At 38.9% G+C, this 22,835-nt stretch overlaps 1 protein-coding gene across 2 annotated transcripts in view; it reads right to left on the bottom strand.

Annotated features, from left to right (window-relative positions):
- Positions 1 to 22,835, bottom strand: part of LOC137139351 (kazrin-like) — a 144,981-nt gene that overhangs the window by 36,802 nt on the left and 85,344 nt on the right. For both annotated transcript variants that reach the window (XM_067526450.1, XM_067526451.1), the window contains exon 4: positions 7,987 to 8,094. In XM_067526450.1, the coding sequence (XP_067382551.1) occupies positions 7,987 to 8,094 (108 nt within the window). The remainder of the gene's footprint in view (positions 1 to 7,986; positions 8,095 to 22,835) is intronic.

Genomic DNA, 22,835 nt, shown 5'->3' with positions numbered 1-22,835 from the left:
TGTCTGTCAACCTCCATCTAATCTTGATTGGCAGAGTGTGACATTTAAGAATAATTCAATGCACCATCCCCTTCTCTGAAGCAACAAAGCAGCTCAAGAAAATAATCTATTGTCTATTGTGTCTATACATGAAAGAAACCCGTTGGGAAACTGCATGCTTGTGCCATCAGCTGATACGCAGCAGATTAAAAGGTACCAGTACAATGTACAGTATGTTTCAATGAGGCCAGATGAGACGGTGAAGGTCTGTGTTGGTAAGATGCAAGTATAAAGCATGATAATTTCAAATCATCGAAACACTCAAGGGATAGTCAACAGACAGCATGTGAGCACTGCTGAGCTATGTTGAACTACACAGTGGAACCCAGTCATTGATTTTTCCTGCACCGTATTTTGCACCCACATTCACAAGGCCACTTCATGAAATGGTAACAAATGCCTATTAATGGCAGTGAAGAGCAGGGCCACAGTAGCTATGCTAGCTCTAAAGGACATTATGTGGTTTCGATGAGCACCCAGTGGCCTGAGATTACAAATCCAACGATGAAACATGGCTCAGGAATTACAGAGAAAGTATACACTAATTGGCCAAGAAAAAAGTCACTACCTGGATTTAACTACGTGAATACACTACAGTGACCAACACATCTCAGCTGGCAACAAGTCATTCAACCCTAACTGATGCCGTGTGGAGCTGTTCTTTTCTTATGTAACCATGACAGATGACATATCCTGTGACTGTGGTTAGGATATAACGCTGTATCAAAAGGAGCAAGTTATTGGCCTGAATCAAGCAAAGAAAACAACCAAGGATATTGCTGAAACAAATAAAATTTAGTTAAGAACTGTCCAATGCATTATTAAACCTGGAAGCATAGTAGTTGAAAAAAAAAACATCCTAAATGATCTTGATAAGAGATTACTTAAACAGTAAAGTAACAGCAATTCAGCATGCACAATGCAAAGGGAATGCAAAGGACTGGGACTAAACAGCTGTCTTAAAAAAACACTTATCAGAGAGGCTAATAAGAAGAAATTGCCAATTTACTAGAGAGCATAAAGATTGGACACTCGATCAGTGTCGTGTGATGAGTCCAGATTTATCCTGTTCCAGAGTGATGGGCGCATCAGGGTAAGAAGAGAGGTGGATGAAGTGATGCACTCATCATGCTTAGTGTTATGATCTGGTGTTGCTTCAGTTGGTCAACTTTAGTTTTTAGGATGACAATGTCAGGATTTATGGAGCTCAAAGAGTGGTTCACGGAACATGAGACATCCTTTTCATTCATGGACTGGCCATCTTAACCCTACTGAGAATCTTTGTGACGCTCTAGAAAAGACTTTACGCAGTGGTCCGACTCTCCCACCTTGATGAAAAATTAATGCAAAGGCATTTTTTGGTCATGTATAAAGACTGTTGTTTATTATGTGAAGCTACGAGTTGTGAAGTTACTTGAAGAACCATGCTGGTAAAGTGTCTGGTGTAGTGCCTCAGAAATGGTCGCAGGGCAGCTCCCTAATTGCAGGATGACCTAGAAGAAAGAGTTTGTACAATCTAACACAAAGTTATGCCAGCTGAATACTATCATCATCAACAATCTGGGCAACACTTAAAAGTAATGTAAATAGGGTGCATATATGTACACACACAGCCATTGTTGTTTTCTCGGTAGATGACTGCACCAAATTTATTGTGCTATTATTATTCCAGACCTGTCGGGACATGCTAGCGTAGTGTAAGGTAACTAGGAAGTGGTCCAGCTGCAGCTCAGACACAGACACTTATGAAGATAAAGTGCTAATCAGCAGGTCTGTTGGGTTTCCTAATTAAAAGAGCCTGGCACGGAATGACTATTTACACTACATTAAGACAGCATAAAATCACACTACAGGGAATAGAGAACAACAGGAAATTAGCTCTCTGTGACAAACATTGCTTGGACTGCGTGACGATACTGCAAAAAATGTTTTACCTAAAAAGTGTAGGTGAAAGTACTGATGCTAACCTTGCTCCCTGTTTGATGCAGTGTCACAGGCAAGAATACCCATTTCTGAGCCGAGGGGTGACTGGGGGTGATGAGCTGAGAGCACTATCCCTTAAATGAAAATCAATGGAAGCAGCCAATCGCTCCGTCTCTCTCTACTGTCAGTTTACACAATATCTCAAAGGACAGCACCTCCACCTAACACTGCCAAGAAAATGTCAGACTCTCATTGTTCACGTGAAAAGAGATTGAAACAGAGGCAGTAAGGGCAAAATTACAAATGAATTCAACTTGAATATGTGTCGGCAAAGTTTTTCTCGCAGATTATTTTTGTTTTTGCCAGAGCCCTATGAGAAGTGTTTGACACTGTGTCAATTCAGATGTAATACAAAAGACCAATTAGATATTCGAGTGTTTTGTGTTTTGCATTATTTGAGTTATATCATGTTGGTGCTTAGTTTACACAAGAGGGTCACCTGCAATGGTTTGGCAAGGAAATTTAAAAAAATTACATTTTCTTTTCCTTAATCTTGCTAACTCCTCCTGACTCCTTCCCACCCCTTACACACACACACACACACACACACACACACACACACACACACACACACACACACACACACACACACACACACACACACACACACACACACACACACACACACACACACACACACACACACACACACACACACACACACACACACACACACACACACACACACCACCCCCAACATCTTTAGTCTTTCACCTCAGGCATAAAACATGAATAGAAAGGGTGGGTCAAATTTGGATGACAAGCTCAACTCTACATAATCTGTGAGTCTTAGAAGTTTCTTTATTCTACTCACTACTATACTTAAAAATTGGGGTGATGGTGTTTCCACTGTACTTGCGACACCCCATGCGTCGATTACTGATGCAAGTGGGTACCTTAAGTGTGTAATGCAAAAGGACTGGAGAAAGCATGACAACAGGCTGCCTATATCTGTGTCTTTTTCCTTCTACTTAACCAGATCAGCCAAGTTATTTGACTCTCTGTTGGGGGGTGGCAGTCAATATGTCAAACAGTCCTTAGAGGAAGACAATGAACCCTAGGTTGCTCACAGTCGTTCAGGTGAGCAACTTAAATGGCAGCTGCTGCAATTAGGGTTTTTGTTTGGGTACCAATAAGGTAGAAAAGAGCTATTTAAGTGCGGACCATTTACCATTTATCTACTCTCCCACCTTTTTAAACCTCATGCTGAGTTATCAGTGAGAAGGAGCTGCCAGCCCCCATGTGCCACTCAGCTTTCTTCCAGACTGCCAGCTCTGACAACCACCACCACCACCGCCCTTAGCAGCACCTCCACTGCCAATTCACTAATGCCAGACGCCAGTCCAGATTAGCTGCCTGTTGGCCTTTTTAAGCACTATTTGAAGGGCAGACGGAAGGTATCACTACCAGTTGGCTGTTGACATCACGTCAAGCCACAGTCCAAAGTGGATTTCAAAAATAGATAATACACATCTACTAACAACTTGGTGCAGTGCTAGGCATGAATCCAAAAGCTAATGAGGTGTAGGGGTTAAGTGATACTTAGGTTCAGTTTTAAGACTGCAAATGTAACATAATCCCATTACCATGTTTAAACTACTGTATAACTGTATAACACTAAACATAACATAATGACATTTATACATGTTCACTTACTTCACATGGACATATACATGTGGAAACCTCCAAGCTAAATCCGATGTTATTTAGGGATACTATGACTTGAAGTGTTATCATGGAGGTCACTAAATGCGCTTTCAATGTTTCTGGTCTATTTCCTAAAGAAAAAGCTATTTGCTAATATCAACAATTCCAATCACTCTGAGATCCATACATCACACACATTTAGTTCTGCAAGGGAATGCTGCTGAGCAAATGTCACAGCAATAAAATTAATAAAAATACAGAGTGTGGGACAAAGCGATATGTACTTAAACATTTTCAGAACAGCACTTCTAGTACAAGTAAATGGTGCAGGAGTATATAAAGAAAAGTCTCGGCTGATAATTTGAATAGCACAGCTCCAGATATAAACTTTGACTGTTAAGTAATGTAACACTTTGAAAAGCTGATTAACTGGCGAAGGGAAGATTTGTTTGGATGGATTGTGAAGGGATAAGAAGAGCAACTATGCATTGACAGACAAACTTAAATGTACTTGTGCACGTTTTGTGAACAAATATTTCCTTGGACAGTTGTTTGGCTCAAAGTCTTCGTAATTTAGGCATTTTGAAATATAACTTTTTGACTTTATGACCTTTAAAGTCCGCTTGTTTAATGAAGCAGTTAGAAAGCATCAGACTGCTGCTGCGTTCCCTTTGTCAATTTCAGCCTCTCAGTAGACTTTAATGAAAAGGCCAGACACACACAGACAACACATTTGTCTGTGCATGTTGCTGCACATTATTTGACACCACTTGTACATATCCAAATTATGAAACTCTCATTGCATGTCTATGATGATTGCTCCAACTGCAAAGTCTATACTTCTCTCTTCTCTTTATTGGTAATATAAGCATATTGTGTTAATAGTCTGCAGGATTTTGGCAGCCGCTGACCACGACCACCCTTAAATCTGAATTTGAAGATGAAAATTGAAAGAATATCAAGATTTGTTGCAAGCTCTACTAATCAGACAGAATTAAATGATATTAGTCACATTAAAAAAAGCCAAGTTTAACTGTGGGGGAGTATTTCGGAGTAGCAATTTCTGATGTGTGTAAATTACAGTGGAGAGGCCACGATATTGTTGCTGGAAGCAATTTAAGTGCCACTCTCCCAGTGGCTATAAGAGGGCTTGGTGGGGGCAGGTGCTTTGGAAAGTGTCAGCCCATGAGAAAAATGGAAGTGCTCAGCACAGGCCACTCAACACATGCACCCACACACACCTTCAAAATCTTTATTTTTCTTTTGTTCATTTCTGTTTCCGTCAACTTGCCCTTCTCGCTGTGATTTCCTCTGGTCAGAATAGGCAACATTGTGTCCTCATGCAGTCTTTTACCATGTCCTGCTAGTCACAATACACTTCATGCCCTTTACCTTTTCTCCTCGCTCTCCTTCTCTGTGTGTCCTTCCCTCCTAAGCCTATTTTTCTGTTTGACATCCCTGTTTGACTTTTTGCACTGACCTTTCTATTTAAGCCATCCCACTTGCCAAGCTGCACCCACCTAGTGGCATCATTGCCAGCTAATGTGCAGAAGCAGCACCCGCCTCCCTAATGATACAGTGTTCAGTGCTTACGTGTGTTTCTCCTTTCTGCAGACCTAAGATGAATTTTCTGATAACGCAGCCCCTCAGTACCCTGTTCTCATTCTGATGAAAGTTGTGTTGATATACACTATGTGGCCTTGGCCACTGCAGGGGTTGTTGGTGTGTGTATGTGTTATTCCTGACTCTGCACATTTACAGCACCCAGGAAACAACTACAGACTGAATGCAACAGTGGTCTCATGCTAAAGGAAAGTGTGCAGTTGTGCACATAGATATGATTGAAATCTTTCAGCATGTTATATAGTTTGAACAACTGTATGTTCAAAATAAACTCCTGCAATCTTTTACTCAAAGCTACAGTATGTAACTGCAAAAATATGTTCCAAAATCCTATTGTGGAGAGGTGCTGGGTCTCTGCACTGGTAGAGATATTAGTTTCTAACAGTTTTTGTTATCATACTATCTATCAATTCCAATCATTTTCATTTTTCAGTTCAGTTTCGCAGCATGTTTATTGAAATTTGACAGTGGCTAATACGATAAGGGCTGTGCAGAGCATGGTGGAGCATAGCAAATGATAGAGAAGCATAGCAGAGCGGTGTGACGGACATTTTAAGTTAAACATTTTACCATTTAAGCACTGTTTGTACTAATTAATTTAGGTTTATGTATGAAATAAGCCACTTTAATGTGTTCTACTGTTACTACTGTCTTCTGGAGAGTGAGACTGTTTGAGTAGCATATGTCTGTAATTGTCTTTTCAAGCCATGAATGCCTAAATGGTGTGGGACATAAAATCAGATAACTGAAACATTTAAATAAAATAAAAGCACCCTAATGTGGCACTTAAGCAAAATGGTACTTATACATACTGCTCTCTACTGGTACCCAAAGCACTTAAGAAGGTTGCTTCACATTCGTCCATTTACACACACACAAACACACACACAATAATGATGGCAAAGTTGTGATGCAAGGCGCTGACCTGAGCCATCAGTAGCAACTTGGGATTCAACCCTGCAATTGTTAGACGACAGCTCTACCGATTTAGCCACTTTAGCTACATTCCAATACTACAGATTTTAATTACCACATCATTTTAACCAACTCTGTTCCTGATTCATCAAACTACTTGTGAGCACTGTCAGTATTATTAAAACAGACAGAGTCTAATAGGACAGAGGAGAGAACCACATATACCGCTGAGCAGGACACAAATGAGGAAAGGGCACCTGGGGGTTGCCTGGATGACTATAAAAATCTGTACTGGAGCTGCCAGCCTTAAAAGATCCACAATCCAAGAGATGCTTCTATGCTGGTGCCATCAATAGCAACTTTGATCGTCTCCACAATACTAAATCAGTGACAGAAGCTTTGCTCATGAAAGAGCTGAAACATGGAAACAGACTAGAAATAAACTACAATGACTGTGTCTGTCTAAAGAACTGATGATGCCAATATGTGAGCTAGTCATCTACTTAATAATATGGAAATAAATCAAGTGTTTTAAGTTTATAGCCTGCTCTTGGGCATGGTTCACGTGGTGCAAGTGACTGAAAACTCAGAGCAGACCTAGAAACTCAAGTGGCTGTGGAGCAGGGTAGTGTTGACAGGGCCACAGACAAGCGATGAATGGAATCAATTTCAAATAATAGCAGTTACATTCAAGACGTTTTTTACCACTAGCAGGACCCAGTTAACTACTGACTTTGCCAAGTGAAACATGTTTCTGACAAATTCTTAACATTCTATTTATAGTTCACATTAATATTTGCTGCATATGTCAATCAGCCAGCAGCTAAAATACAATATGTGGTTGTTAACTTAAAAAAACTTTTTAAATAAGTGCAAATTGTAAATAATGCAAAAAATCTAAATACATTTTACTTTAATGCTAATGAATTGCAGTCATTTTAATCTCTTCATTGCTAATAGTTATATAAAAATTCTTTTTTACATCAACTTAATTAATATTTTGTATTTTGTATATTTGTACAGTACACACAGCACAGTTGCCCCCAAAAGTATGGCAAGGCCAATTCATTTGTTTTTGCTGTATACTGAAAATGTTTGGATTTAAGATGACAAGATGAAAGTTCAGAATTTAAGCTTATCTTACTGCTTCTTACTTCTTAATTTTCTTACGTTTCTAATTGTATGTCCACATGTCTGTATTTTTAGGATAGACGTACTCACTGAATTACAGCTTATACTGCAGTGCAACAAGAACAAAACTGAATACAGCTGAATGGTTATGGACCAGTAGTAATGTGCATCCTGGCTAAATTATGAAGCACCCTACAGCTTGATCACCTGAAAGCTTTTTGAAAACAGGATTAGCTGTGGTCACTAACGACGTAGACTGGTCGCCATAGTCCTCATTTGCTAGAATCACACGTGTAATACATGCTTATTGGGTTTTCCGCAACAAGGTGCAAGCAGCAAATTGGAGATGGGAGAGAAATTGATGACTGAAGTGCTACTATTAGCTCCTATTGCTCAGTGCATAATAAAATCCGTGTGTACCCTTGATAAACACTTTATCTCAAACTCATTCTGTTGTGGATTTACTCTGGGCAAATTGTGTTTGCATGCATAAATGTGTGTTTGCATACATTCTGGGATATCTGTGTTATTCACCCTGCCTTACCTCACACCACAACCACAACAACCAGCTCGCCTAGCATCAGTGCATCCACAAATCTCACTTTTAAGTCAACCAGCTCTGGTTCAATAGAACTGATAAGGTCTTACCTTTGTCCAGGGAGGCATCTGGAGAGTTGAAATCCATGAGACTGCTGATTTCAGTCTTGTAACAGAGGTCAGTAGCTGGTGGCTTCTGCCTTGGATGGGGAGAAGGGTCTGAGAGAAGAACAAATAAGATGAAGGTTTAGAGCTAGGAGCTATCAGATGAAGTGAAGACAACCAATGGTAGCAGTATCCATCACTGGTCTTGAAAATTAAATGTGAGATTAAGCAAGATTATTTGAAAATGACTTTAAAGGAAGTACTTTAAAGAAAGTAATATTCAATATAACTGATTACTAAACTATGGTTAATAAGATTGAGGATCACATTTAGAGCTGTAATAAAATGTATTTTCAAACAATCAATAACAGCAAAATAATAGAGAGAGAGTGAGAGAGACTGTGAAATCCTGTCTATACCCCACAGTACCTGCATGAATGCATCATGCATTAAAGTCTCCATCTGTGGAAGTTTTCCTCAATGCAGGCTACAAACTACGAGTGTGCAGGAAACAGACACCTGGGAAACAAAATGATTAATGCAGCACACCACCCTGATCAACTCCACACAGCCCCTCTTAGTACACACATAATGAACTTTTACTACTCACTCTGTACACTGTAATAACTCCACAGTAGCTTACCATTCATCAATACAGCTACTGTCCCAGGGGAAGAGTGAACGCACAGCTGTAGCCGACGCTTACAAGCTTAAACATGCAGGGGCACAACCACAGTCCTTGCTTTGAGAGCCTGCTGCATATGCACATAAATATTAGCATTTTTATGACCAAAGTGTGATTTGATTTCTGGTGAGGTTCAGCGGTTCCTAATATAGTTTTAGTTCCCAACAGTGCCACATACTGAATGCATATTGAATGCATTGCTCCAGGTCAGCTCCCAGAAAAGTGTTTGCTAAAATGACTTTGTCACTTCAACACGTGCAATCCATTTCTGCCCCTCTCCCAACACTGCACAGAGATGCATGAAGAGTTTTATTTCAAAGTGAAATTTCCAAAAGTTCACTACAAGTGTTACAAGTGTCACCATTTGAAGAATAGTAGTTTCCGGGTTAAAAAAAAAAGTGCATTTCCAATTCTGCTTTGCTCTCACACACAGCGGTATTCAAATTCCAGCAATCTACATATCTTTCATTTCACTCCTCCGCCTACTCTCTGATGACCTCCTCCTCCTCCACTTCCCACTTCTTCTACCATCCGTCCACCACCCACCTATTAAGATGCTGTTAGTGGTTGAATTACTTGCAGTAATTGAGCACAGATGTGTCTGTGCAAAGAGCTCAACGTCTAGGGGTGGTGCTGTCATCATGATGAAATTAGTCATCAGGATTGTCGAGAAGGACTTTACAAGGCTACAAATAACCGCCTGGCTGCCCATTTGCACCTGAGGTGATCGATGAAAGTGCACAAAGGCTGTGTTTTATACTGTACATCAATTGTTGCCACCCACCACATTGAAAATTTTAACATTTTCACACCTGCCCATGGTGCAGCCTTTGGTACCAAGAGCACAGTTGTCAGATGTTAAATAATGTAATATTTCACTGTACATTCTTATCTGCTGGCTTCATGCTGCTGCTGCCCAGAAGCCTCATGTTTTATCTTTCCTGCATGGTGCCCTTGACTGGCCCTCACCAACATTTAAAAACGTACTAAATGTAAAGTAGGAAGTAAAGGAAGACAGTTGCTTGACAATGATGTAGACAGAAATCAACACACATGGAAACGGCCTATAAAACTTAAATAAAGACACCACACATTTTAATGCAGCTCATCATCAATGTGAATGCTATCTGCACTTGATTCATTTCTCTTATCCATGTGACAACTTATCTCTCATTTGGAAACAATCAATGCTAAAAGTCGAGGTGTTGATTGGTTATCATGTCGTGGGAGATATTTCCCACTAATGATCAACAACATTTTGGCTGATTGCAGCTGTTAAAATTGTTTTCTCCTAAAATCCTGCAGAACGATGCAGGTCTAAGAGAAGATAACAAGAAGCATGAAATCATTATATGTTGTTGTGCTACAAACATTTTGGTTATTTTCATTCCTCTGTGAATCAAAGTTTGTTTTTTTTTCCCCAAGAGTAAGAGGTAAGGAGAGAGGATGGTCAGACTGCTGTTGTTATTCCTCTCTCCTTACCTCTTACTCTTGGCTCTGCAGTGAAAGATAAATTGAGATAGAGGAAAAATGTAGAAATGAAATACTGTCTTTGTCTCAGAACAAAGATGGCAATGTAGAAAAAAACTAAAACAATCTCAATTGCTGCTCAGCTACCTGCTACACTGCACTTTGAATTAATGCGAAAGACACAGTGTCAAGCAGGATAAATCATTTGGTTTGCTATTAAATTAGAAGATCTGCATGTCTTTAAAACCTAAAACAATGCCCACATCATACGTTGTAACGAGAGCAAAAAGTTTAGAAACACATCTGCTACCTTTTTACTCAGTGTCTTAGAACTTAAATCCATCTTTACTCAGAATCTGAAGCTTCTTTTTCAAGGCACAGAGAAAACGGCCGCCTTGTGGAAAATAATTTGATGTTCACATCACTTTTATTAGCACTGTCCTTACTGTTTCCTCACATCAAGCTGTGTTTATTATTTGCCTATGTACAAAGAGTTATATACACATACACAGCAGTAGCAAAGGCAATGGCTGTAATAATCTTGGAAGATATATAGCTTTTGTGAGGAAGCAATGAACTGCATTCCAGAAGAAAGTTTTTTTTTCTAAACACTGATGAGAGTTTATCATGCTTTATGACTTGGTTCCATTTTCCTCACCATCAAACTTCAATTCCCTTTATCAATAATAAGCAGTTTACCCAGCCGAGCACACAAGGTAATTCTGCTGTGATTAAATAAATAATGATTTGGCCCAGAGACTAAAACAACAGTTGTACCCCATGTGGTTTTGTAATGACATAATTATCCAAATCACTGTATCCTCGCCAAACAGGGAGCACTGACAGAAATTTAGTTACAACAACTGTCAGGCAGTTATTGCGAAATTAATGCTACACTTTCCTGTAGTGTGCACCACAACTTTTTACTTTCTGAAACAGAAAATTGGATCGTGTTGACATTATGCCGAACACATTCAGGAGTGTTGAGGTGAAGAAGTACACATTGTTTAAACTTTTACTTCTTATTCAGAGAACTACTTGTCTGATTTCTCCAAGTGCTACAATGTGAATGCCTTAGAGAAGAGACAATCCAAAAAGTGGGTGTCAATACTGTACCTTCCCATCTTTAAGATTTATAGTTCTGAGTCTACAAAAACACGCAACAACACAGTTTGTGGAAGGAGATCAGGGAGACACTGGGGCCGGGGAGAGAGTATGGCAGCAGGCTTTTCACCTGCCTTCAATATGACTGCTCTACACAGATATACACAGAAAACACTTCTGCATTAATCCATGGTGGGATGACACAGTGTATGATAAATTGTGTTTATAGCAAACTGAGACTTTTAGGCTGAAGGTAAGTCTGAGGTGCACAGTTATTATATTACTAGAGTAAAGTGCCTTGACCTGCCAGGGAGCCAACCACCTTTCTGACCTGCTGCAAATTTAAATTTCTCGTCGACATTGCAGTGTCAGTGATCACAAAAACGACATGTAGACACTGCAAGTAAATGACTGGTGGCAGCGATTTTTGTGAGTAAATACAATGTCAAGCATATACATTTTAAAAAGCTCAGTTATCTTCTTTTTTTCAGTAACACGCATAGCAAAACCATTTGCACCCCCAACCATCTGCCCTCGGCTCCCTATTACAGTGGAGTAAATATGCCAACAGCACGGCTCATATTCTGGCAGTGCTGAACTTCTCATGATCACTTGTGTCACAAATTGAGTGGATGAATGTCAACGCTAAGTAACCGTGGGCGAATAATCAAAGCACAACGGTCATTTACAATTTATGTCCCTTCTGTTCTGTTGGTGATATCAGTGGGTAGAACCCAACACTCTCTGTTGCTATCTATGCTACACATCAAATGATACAATTTCCTAGCTCTTTTCTCTCATAATGTTGAGCACTGGATGGATCTTGAATTACTGAAGAAGTGATCAGTTAGGTAATCAAACTGTCAGCCAACAGAGCCATTTCAATACAAATACTAAACATCTGCCAGCTTCTTCTTCTCAGATGTGGAGGTTTGTGTGTTGAGTTTCGACTCTTTGTCGACAACAACCTCCTGCTGTGTTCGTTTTCTCAGCAAAAGTGAAACACAAAATACATCAGAGTGGGATGTCTTTCCCAAAATAAACTATTCCCTTTAAACAGAAGCAGCTGAACCTCCTTTACCTCAATGAGTCTTTAGATGTGGTTCAAACTACAGACTTCATTGTGCATATGTTAAAGAACTCAGACACTGACTTGTGGGGAGCCACATATTTTGCAGCCGATCAAAAGAGAATCTATGGAGCAGAAGGGAAATATTGTAGTGCATTTCCCATGAACACTGTCCTGATCAGTGTTATAACCATTATATCAAACCCAGTTAGCTATTCTAGTTTTTAGCTGTAAAAATTGGTCTTCTGCCTGTTTCTGAAAGGCTTTGACAAAGCCAGCCGCTCAGAATGACTTTACTCTGGAACACATGAGTAATAATAATAATAATAATAATAATAATAATAATAATAATAATAATATAACTATAATGAAAGATTTCCTTTAATGGAAAACCTTGGTACCTAAAGGAAGAAGTGACTGATGGAGCAGCAATGGAGTGCTGCACTCAGTGTTCACACACAGATCAGGATTGTGAAGATTTTTGTCGAGGTAATTCTAATGATATACATATGGTCATGACATATAACTTCCCATGCTGAAATGCACCTCTGAGTCCTAAAGGGAACCCCAAGAAGAACTACAAGTTGTCATGGTCAGACAGTTCTCACTCTCTTTATCTCACACTCCTGTCACCACCCCTCTCCCTTGAGTTTTCGCCTCTTCCTTAGCTGACTCCACCACTCCAACGTCACCTTTTATTTTTCCACGCTTCATCTTCTATCCTGTCGCCGTTTAATGGGGTTCCCCGAGCTCTTTTCTCTTCTGAGCCTGCCATATTTTATCTGCTGGCACAGCACAGGGGAAAGGAAACGGCTGGAACAAAAGAAGACCCTAATGAGCAGTGGAGGTGATTAAGAATTGAATAGACACTTTTGCTGGAACCTTCACCAAGTCGCCCGTGTTCCCGGCTCAGCCTGCAATCTGCAGATAGGTGCTGCCTCTCTTTTCTTACGTGTGACACCTGTCCTTAATTGTACTGACATTCTCCAGTCCTGAGGCTGCTGGACTTGTGATAAAGCTTATGTATTCATTGATTAATCAGCACCAACCAGAACAGGTCTTTCTCCCCTGCATCACCTGCCTCGAGACCCCAATTCAAAGTGCCCCATAAATATCCTGCAGATAAATGGAATAATGACTCAGTGATGGGATTGCAAGTCTGGCAGAGGCTAGTTCTTAATGTTTAGTGGCCCATGCTAGCCCATCCTGATTTCAAAACAAGTCATTGTCAATTCATATTGTAATGAAAGGCTGCTGAATGTACTAGGCATGCCATTCAAAGGAAGTGTGTAAGCTGGGATGTTATTCGTTGGTGTGAGGACAGAGAGACTAAACCAAAGAGAAGCAGGCTTTGTCATCAAGTGAATGTCATTTTCACAGGGTCCATCGGAGGAATGAACAAATCACCACTGTATGTGGAGGGAAAAATAGTCCATCTGCTCTGTTCCAGAGACAGGTACCTGCAAGCACTCCAGAGGACGAGGACGACCACTTCAGCATCATATTTGTTTAGTGCTCTGGGTGATGGAGAGCTTATGTGCCAGCCTGTATGAGGAAGCTGAATGGTGATGAAACTTGCCTCCTCTGACAACATTCTGCATTTAGATTTAATCTAAAAGGTTTTAAATAACACCTAAAAGAGCGTTGACTGACTCTCTTCAACAGCTGGAGCAGTGAGTATGTTTATCCTACATATACAGAGGCAGCTAAATATTATAGGTGGATGTGTTTACTGCACATAACTCCCTTTTAACTGAGATGCCCAATGTTTATGTGACCTCCTGGGCAGTAAGATGACGATTATAGGGAAAGATTAAAGATTGACCCATCTGCCACTTTCAGAACTCAAACATAGTTACAGTACAGTATTTTGTTGGTTGTCAACTTTGTGAAAACATCAGAAGAAAAAGCCCACTTCTAACAGTCTTAAAGAAATAATTCTAATTTCGGAATATACTTTTTTGCTGCCTTGCTGAGAGTTAGATGAGAAGCTTGGTGCTATCCTCATAGCTATCTCTTGAGCCAATAAGTGTATTTTTCCCTAAAATGTATTACTTAAATCTAAAAAAAATCTTTTTTCTACCCATAATTCTGCATTCATTTTATTCTGACACAGAGACTTGAAATACTAGCAAATGCACACTGGGACTTGGCATTACATCCCATTACTTCAGCTAACTATGTTATAATAGAAAACAGCAGATCTTTGAATACTTAATAAACCAATTTGAAATTTGCCTTGAGAATGAATATGGAGATATTTGAATAATTATTCCAATGCAATTATGCAAAAGGCCTAGAGGGTAAAATTGAAAATACATCCTCTTCAGCTCCACTCAATTTGTTCAGAATCAATTTTATAAATACCATCTACACAACTGTGTTTTATGTGCAGATTTTAACAGCAATTATGACTCAAAGGCAGTGCAAAATTAGTAGTGTAGGATTCTCCAAAGCACCTTGGGAGGTTGTTTTTTTTCTTTCATTTCCCCTTGCATTGCCAAAGGACATTATACAACATTGTTTGTGCATTCTTGGCATCTTTTAGAGCTGTGGAGTCTAATACTGAATAATATGATCATCTGCATGTATTTTATAACATTTCTCTTAACAATTTGTTTCTTAAATACCAAAGTCTTTGTGGTAAAAATCAAATGGACAGACTTTTGTCACTTTGATAGGGGTATAATTAGGTCACTTACATTAGGAGGCAGGTCTTAAAACATATAGTTCTGTCAAAAAAAATTATTATACAACTCCAGATTAAGTCGAAGATGTTGGATAGAGAAAAATGTGTTGTTTTTTTTACCAGAACTATACCTACGATTGTTATTATAATTCACATTTTGATTTAATTTTAACAGTTCGGGATTTATCCAATGGCGTATTTGAATCTGAAGCACCAACACAACTAAAAACTGACAAAATGACATTACATAATTAGAAACACTGTTTCACTGTAGTACATCATAATGAAAAAAAAAAACATGTTCACAGGTTTGTTGTAAAGAATAAAAGAAGGTGGTTACTGTGACCAAAAGTGGTTGCAGACTTAAAAGCATCAGACAAAGACAGAGATAAAGACAGAGTAAAAATGGCCCAACAACCGAAAAAACCAGGGTGAAATAAAAACATACTGTATTGGGACACCTCCAGACCCCCTCTCAGGTAAAAATATTTATTCTATTGGAGAGTAGGCCTCACCTCAGCAGCAAACACACTTACACACATGTTTCCTATTATGACAATAAGTACCCTCTTCTCTCTAACTCATTGCTGGAAGTAACACTATACCTCTGTCATGAGAGGCTATCATCACAGGCTCCTCTCTTCTCTCTTGCAGTTTCTACCTTCACTCTGAAACTCACTAACAGCTGACAAATACCATCTCTATTTTATCCTTTCTTTCTCTTTTCATTCCAAAAAAGTTCTGACGATGTGTAAAATGTAAATAAAAACAGATTGCAATGATTTGCAAATCTCAGCATCTCAGATGTTGAAACTGAGAAATTTTGATGAAAAATAATAGCTCATTTTAAATTTGATTGGAGCAACTCATCTCAAAAAAGTTGGAACAGGGTGATGTTTACCATTGTGTAGCTTCCTCTGTTTTTTAACAACTGCCTCTAATCATCTGGGAAGGGAAGAGACCAGTTGCTGGAGTTTTAGGGGAGGAATGCTGACCCATTCTTGTCTGATGCAGGATTCTAGTTGCTCAACAGTCCTGGGCCTTTGTAGCTGTTTGTTTTATGATGCACCAAAAGTTTTCTATTGGTGAAAGATTTAGCAAGTTCAGCACCTGGACTCGTGATGTGAATCCATTGTGTTGTGCTGGATGCAGTATGTGGTTTAGCATTGTCTTGCTGAAATAAGCAGGGACTTCCCTGAAAGAGACGTCTACATGGAAGCATATGTTGCTCTAAAACCTCTGTCAACTTTTCAGCATGTATGTTGCCTTTCCAGATTGTAAGCCGCCAACACCATAGGCATTAATGCACCCCCATACCATCAGACATGCAGGCTGATAACAAGCTGGATGGTCACTCTCCTCTTCTGTCATCAGGACTGGGCGTCTATGGTTTCCCAAAAGAATTTCAAATTTTGATTCCTCTGACTACAAAACAGTTTTCCATTTTGCCTCAGACCATTTTAAATGAAGTTTGGCCCAGAGAACAAGGCGGGGTATCTGGATTGCATGTTACAGCTTTAACTTAAATTTGTGGGTTCCACAACAAACCATGTTCACATACATTGATTTCTGCAAGTTTTCCTGAGCCCTCTGTTTTTATCTACGTTTTCACATCTTCTTTTTTGAAATTGGGGTTGTACATCATTTCTCTCACACTATCCTCCCCAACAAAGGATTTCTGATCTCAAATTTAATTCTTGGCTCATTCCCTGTCTCCTTGTCTGTCTCAGCTTCCTCTCACTTTTTGCACATTCAGCCTTTTCCTGACTCCATCCTGCTTTCCCCTAATCTTTTCTTGGTTTGATCCCTTTTCTGTCTTCTTCTCTGTGTTTGTTCTTTCTTTTGTGCAATATGGGAATATTAAAACAGATTGAACCACTGAAGCTTGTACAGGGCCACCACAATCTCGACTACTCCCTCTGCCTCATTTTAAGGAAATGATGCGAGCATCAAAAGCCTTTATTGAGTGATGAAAGTTAACCACCATCCATGCACAATAACAACACTATGTGAACAAGACACAAAGAGAATAGCCAGTAAATTAATGGTCTTTGTGAATTCTGTGCTTTCTTTCCCAATATGTTCATGATCATTTGCAGGTTGACAGCACTTGTCCCCAACATAGACTCTGTGGACACCACAGAATCTTTTTTGGCACATGAACAAAAGAGTTTGGTTATTAGACTTCAAAAAATGTATTTTAATCAAAGTCTATCTATTTTATGGCTTAACTTAAGCAACTCAACAAGACCTTAGAGCATTTTAGTCAGAATGAAATCAGAAGTGACATTTATTTGGTAGTTTGTGACATAAAAACACAATCCTGTCTTCTAAAAAAATATATTTCTATATATATGGTACAACTACAAATAAGTGATGAATGTTTTCCATTAACTTACTGAGCATGTGTTGTTATTTTCATAAGGTTTGTCACAATCCATTGATACTAAATATATTGTTAAATTTCCGATTTCATACTGATTTTGTGACAGGGATGAAAACAACAACTACAGTAGTAGTACACACTGTAGTCACATTTGGAACAAAATAATTCAGGCTTCAATTTTGAGTCAACAGTGTAAAAACAAATCATGTATACAATATGATTATTATCTAAGTTTGTGTAACTGATCTGTTATTGATCTATCTCGCATTTGTAGAACCATGTTGGAGATGTCCCAACTTGCCAGCTCTCAGGTTTGCATGGCATTTTTATTCGGATTGTAGGTAAAGGGCACCAGGAGATGGCACTGAAAACCCAGTTGGCAATTTTTGCAAGTTGTCTTCTTCCCACTTATGTGGCTGAGCCTTTGAACGATATGATGCCATATTGAAGGTATTAAGTAATGTCTATCAAAGTGGGGAGTCTGAATTTGTCCAGACAAAGCATACAGTTCAACATCAGAGTGATACTGTCTAACAGGAAGGTTTAAACAGAGCTAAATAAAGTTTTATTGATGCACACTGGGAAAGTTTACTGTTATTTATATTTGCATTATTATTGTTAGTTAAGTCAAAGGAGGCCATTGTTCTAATATTATTCCCTGCAGTGCTACTTGTTTAACAATTTAACAGTGCATAACGATTTTTAGCTTATTGTTAACATCATGCTCACTCTCGATGCACCGAAAATGCCTAAAAATCACAGGTAAGAAATCACATAATGGTTTGTGGAGTTTACTTCCACGTTAGATGTAGTCTGCAAACTGATCATGTATCCACAGCAGGAGAGCACTGAAGAAAATAAAGTAAAAAGAAAAGCTACAGCAATAAACTGATGCATCCAATAACTTGAACAAGGAAAAGACTTGGCTCAAAATGGTAAATGATCACTAGGGATTTAGGTGAATTGATCCTGGCTGTGAGCAATGCATTTAATCAATATACTGAAGAGAGGTATGCACTCAGGAGTCAGATTTTTCTTCAAAACTTAACAGGAATTAGGCCATACTGAGAATATTATGCATGAATATATTTGTGCTGAATGTGGTGACTACAAATGTTCCCAATTAAAAAACAGCACGGGGAAAACTGAAAAGTAAGGGATGACGAAAAGAGAAAACTAAGGCCAAGGCAGAGGGAAGTGTATAAGGTTGGACGTGTTTCGTATGTGCACCTCCAATGGTTTTACTTTGACAAGTATGGATTTTAATGTGTTATTTTAAATTATTTATATAGGTCTGTTCACTGGAGAAATGTCTTATTATGCAGTAATAACAGTGATGGTTTAATAAGTGGGATATGGTTGCATCAATGTGAACCGTCTAAATTGGAGCAAACCTAACAAAAATGTATGCATGCTAATCTTTCTCTGAAAAGGTGAATAAGACAGATGCATCTGCCTCTCATCTATTTCTCACACCCTCAAGAAAGTCTGTTTAACACCTAAAATGGAATTAATAGGCGTTTGTCATCTCTACCTGTGTTCTCAGAATAGAGAATTGATGCCAAGTCAGAGAAAGATCTTTGTGCTTCACTGCCCTGTGTGCCCCATTTGACAGGATTAGATTCACTTTAAGTTTAATAACCAAGCTGGAAAACTTGATAAACCAGAAATATCTGTGGCGAGGTATTAAATACATCTGACCATGCCTCATTCACAAACTTCAATAAAGCAATCAATTTAACCATACTGTATAAACAACTGTGCATAATTGCTCAAGCATTTGCTTAAAAGGATTAATTGGACTTGGCTGTTTGTTTGATTTTAAGAAATGAGAATAAATATCCCTTTTCTGACATGTCTGGGTTAATGCTTGCCCTATGATTCTTTCATGTAACCAATGGAAATTAACCTGTTTGTGCGTTTACACAATCGAATAACATTGCACAGCACTGACACACTCTGAATCTAATTGTTTGGAATTGTAAGCTGCTTAAAAATGTATCCTGGGTACATAAATGGATTGTGTGTGAAGATGCACATCAGATTGGTCTCAGAAGGAAGGAAGCACACTCTTCCTCCTCCTCCAGAGAGAGTGAATTTGTGCAGACACAACAAATCAAACAGGTTGCCAATGTTCTGTGAAGCTCGTGGAGCATGACGGTGCCCACTGCTACACTACTTATTCAATATCTCAGACTGCAAAACAAATTGCCAGTAAAGCATCGCTTACCCCCACTTCAAGGCCAACCAACTGTCAGACATAAACTTCAGTGGGCTCTGAGGCATGTTACACATCAAGCAAAATCTTTTCACAACTCAGCACTCCGTCATCGACCGGGAAAACCAAATGATGATTGTGGTATTCCCACAGAGTTCTGGACGACAAGAGACGAGTAGTAAAACACATTACTCTAGTCTCCATCTCTCAGCGACCACACTATAACCTTTTTTTAAATAATTTTTTTACTCTCTTAAAAGGTAAAGTGACCAATTAATTTTGATAATTGATTTATCATCTGTTTGCAAAACATAAACTTGTTCATTTATGAATATTAGCATCAAATGCCTTCTTACCAAACTGTATTTAAAAACTGTGCACATTTTCACTGCTGCAGAATAGTTTTATTTAGCACTTCAATACATGTCTTACTGAGTATTTCTAACAGCCTAACATGCATGGCAGGAGTAGGCTGTGCAAGAAAATGTACACACTCACACTACAAATTTAAATGGTTAAGTGAGGAGATAAAGATAAACATAGTTTACAATATATTTTCAATCTTGTTCTCAAGTAGGATGCAGTGGGTTAGATATCCAAAAATATTGAAAAATGCCACCCCCACCACATTGTGCAGCTGAGACAAAAGGGGGTCAAGGAGTTCACATCCCAGACAGGGTGGGGAAATGTGGGCGGAGAAAGCAAACGGATCCCTCTTCCATCATCGACTGCAGCTGAGGTTGTGTTTAACAAGCCACTTAACCCATCTCTGCTCCACTGGAGTGGCTCAACAGCCAACTTCAGATAACTGAGGAAGCACAAGACAAGTCCCAAAGAGGTGGGCGTGTGGGAGGAGGAGGCATGGTAAGTCTAAGGAATAACAAGACTGCTTTTCAGTTTTACCTGGATATAAAAAGAAAACTTGAAAGAAGGAAGGTCCAATATATCACGTAACCTACAATAAAATGATGTAGGATGTATTTGGTTTTATTATTTATTTTTATTGTATTTGTGCTTACTGAAATTTTCTTTTGTTTTTTGGTGAGGAATAAACTTTTAGTCATCAACATGCTCGAAATAAACAAATTGAAAACGACACCTTGCCCCTTAGGTCACGTCTGGCCAGCAATGCCAATGAATGTATGTGCAATGTGAATGAATATTATGATTTGGGCCATGGATATTAAACTGTCCTGTTGAATTTAACAATGGGCAAGCTGGCTGTCTTATTCTAACTTGTATTTTCTGACTTACTTTCACACACACACACACACACACACACACACACACACACACACACACACACACACACACACACACACACACACACACACACACACACACACACACACACACACACACACACACACACACACACACACACACACACAAACCTTCTTTAAAGCTTGGCCCAAACCCCATAGAGTCTCCAGATGGCCATGCTATGGCTGTTAGGTTCTATAAAACCAACAAACCCTCTTCATCACTCAAAAGCACTTAGCTGAAGCAGCATTAACTGCTACTGCTAAAAGAAGGGGAATAGGGGTTGGGGTCTGTGGAAAACTCAGCAGGGGGCAGTGGGCTGGGACAGGTAACAATTACAGACATTAATTTTGTTCACTTTATTACATACTGTATATTTGGAAACAATTGAATACAAATGTATTTCTAATTCATAATTTCAGATATTGCTTTCAGGTAAAAATGCAAATATATTAAAATTAATAGTAACTCCACATTTATTTGTGCAAGCATTGGTCATATGTGTAATTGCAACCAAGATGTAACCTGGTTGTTTAAGTTAAGTTCGGCCATCAAGAAAAGGCATTTAGGGGGGAAAAAAATTTACTTTTTAGCTTTCTGGGAAAAGGCGAGGGCGTCTGGGTCACTGCAGGTCCATTGCTAACAAGCTCCTAAGAGACATATTGGTTGGGGGTTGGCACTGGAGCGGTCACATTAGTCAATGTGCCATGAGAGAACGGAGTGGAAAACTCAGTGACTGTAAAACCTTTCCTTCTAGCAAGACAAATGAACAACAAGACTGGGCATTAACCCTAAACTTGAGAACATCCATCCCCAAATAACCATTAAACATTATGACGCTCATAATTTCTACTGGTACATATGAAGTAATAACATCCAGAGGGGATATATATACATAATACCCCATTACACATGCTACTACCTTGACTTAAGGTACATTATAGGCTGATCACTTATCTGACATTTTCAACCAAAATCAGCCATTTTTAAATCCACATTATATATTAAAGGTAAGTTTAAGAAAGTTAAAGGGTTTGAGTAACTTTAAGGGTTTCTTTTGTATGTTTGACCCAAGACAAAACACGTGACACTAATGTGGAATTAGTAGGACTACGGATGAGAAGCACAATGCCTTTCACTATGTCATCACACATGAATACATACTATACCAAATTAGATCTAAAACCCCCACACTGAAATGTTACCACACAAAAACTCACTGAATAGTGCACACAGTGTGCATGGTGGCATTCATTGGCCATTGTGTGCCTACAGCTGCAGTACGTGGGTATTGCCTTACCTAACACAGTAAACATTTCATCATTCATGCCATTCTTGTGCCAAATGAATGGCAGAAACAGACAACAGGCAGCACAAATTGAACAAATTGTGCAATTTAAACCAGAACACAAAGCTAGAAACCACAAAATTAATAAAAGAGAACTGAGAAAAAAATTTGAATACAATAAATATTCACCACCAAATGAATATTTTTTATCGTTGTCATGTTGCAATAATAATTGCACTTATAAAAACAATCAAAGGGGGCTTTTTAATAGACTGAGATAATGACATTAAATACACATCTACAAAGACAAGCTTAACCAACTGTTATGTGCAGTGACAGATGTCACTTTTAACTGACAACGAGACAAAAGTGGGGGTGTCCCTGTCTAAGAAATTTCACTGCCACCCCTGATTTGCCAAGTCTCTCTTTTATCAACTGACAGTCAAATCTTTTCTTTTTGGTTTTGTTTTTGCTCATTTGCCGAGCTTTCATTGGTTTGATTTTTTTCACACCCGACAAAAGAACTAAAGCAGATTTCTCTTGTTGACTAGGGTGGCATTGCTCTCACATGAATATAAGTATGTTTTCTATACAGTTAGGTTTCCATCAAGCTTTTTTTTTCACTAACATAATATTGAATGCACTCTGGTTTCCTCACACAGTCCAAAAACATGCATGGTGGG

This window comes from Channa argus, chromosome 13 (assembly GCF_033026475.1).
Source record: "Channa argus isolate prfri chromosome 13, Channa argus male v1.0, whole genome shotgun sequence".
In the NCBI taxonomy this organism is placed as follows: domain Eukaryota; kingdom Metazoa; phylum Chordata; class Actinopteri; order Anabantiformes; family Channidae; genus Channa; species Channa argus.
This window is presented reverse-complemented; position numbering and strand designations above follow the sequence as displayed.